Below are 899 nucleotides of genomic sequence, written 5' to 3'. Positions count from 1 at the left end.
GCGGCGCCCGGAGGACGCGCACGTGCGCCGGGAGCGGCGGCGGCGAGCCCGAAAACCGGGAATTAAACCCCCCCGCAAGCGCCGGGATAAAAAAAAACCGGGATCAAAACCCGCGATAGAAGCGGGATAAAAACCCCCGAAAAGCGGGAGAAAAGCGGGAGAAAAGCGGGAGAAAAGCGGGAGAAAAGCCCTCCCCAAAAACCGGGCTAAAACCACCGCGGTCAAAGCCCCAGAGCCCCGCAGCGCAGCCCAGAGAGCCATGAGCGCCCGGAGCAGCTGAGCATTACCGCGGCATTCCCGGTTTTTTTCTTTTTCCCAAGCATGTCCTTCGCCATGCTGCGCCCGGCTCCCAGCCGCTTCCTGTACCCCGACATCAGCGCGCTGTCGGAGGACGAGGAGAACAGCGAGAGCTCGGGCTCGGAGGAGAAGCCGTTCCACGTGGATGCCGAAGGCTTCGGGATGAAGGGAGGCAAGCGGCGCAGCGGTGGCAACAAGAGCCGCGGGAGGCTGGCCCGGGAGCCCCGGCAGCGGCACACGGCGAACGCCCGGGAGCGCGACCGCACCAACTCGGTGAACACGGCGTTCACGGCGCTGCGCACCCTCATCCCCACCGAGCCGGCCGACAGGAAGCTGTCCAAGATCGAGACGCTGCGCTTGGCTTCCAGCTACATTTCCCACCTCGGGAATGTGCTGCTGCTGGGAGAAGGTGGCGGTGGTGGAGGTGGAGGTGGTGGTGGAGGTGCGGGGCAGCCGTGCCACGGGACTGGTGCGGGGTTTTACCCCGGAGCCGCGTCCCCGCCGCCCGGCCGGGAGCCCGAGGGGTCGCAGCCCAGACAGATCTGCACCTTCTGCCTCAGCAACCAGAGGAAGCTGGTGAGGGATGAAGGGGGGGGGGGGGC

General features: G+C 66.6%; 1 protein-coding gene across 1 annotated transcript in view; it reads left to right on the top strand.

The window, feature by feature from the left end:
* The first annotated feature begins 226 nt into the window (after positions 1 to 226).
* The window catches only part of LOC103614261 (basic helix-loop-helix transcription factor scleraxis), a 3931-nt gene continuing 3258 nt past the window's right edge, over positions 227 to 899 (top strand). Inside the window, exon 1 of the mRNA XM_017731202.1 lies at positions 227 to 897. Within this exon, the coding sequence (XP_017586691.1) occupies positions 322 to 897 (576 nt within the window). The 5' untranslated portion in view covers positions 227 to 321. The remainder of the gene's footprint in view (positions 898 to 899) is intronic.

This window comes from Corvus brachyrhynchos, unplaced genomic scaffold (assembly GCF_000691975.1).
Source record: "Corvus brachyrhynchos isolate BGI_N302 unplaced genomic scaffold, ASM69197v1 scaffold991, whole genome shotgun sequence".
Lineage (NCBI taxonomy): Eukaryota > Metazoa > Chordata > Aves > Passeriformes > Corvidae > Corvus > Corvus brachyrhynchos.
The sequence above is the reverse complement of the archived record's forward strand: the minus strand, read 5'-3'. Positions and strand labels throughout refer to the sequence as shown.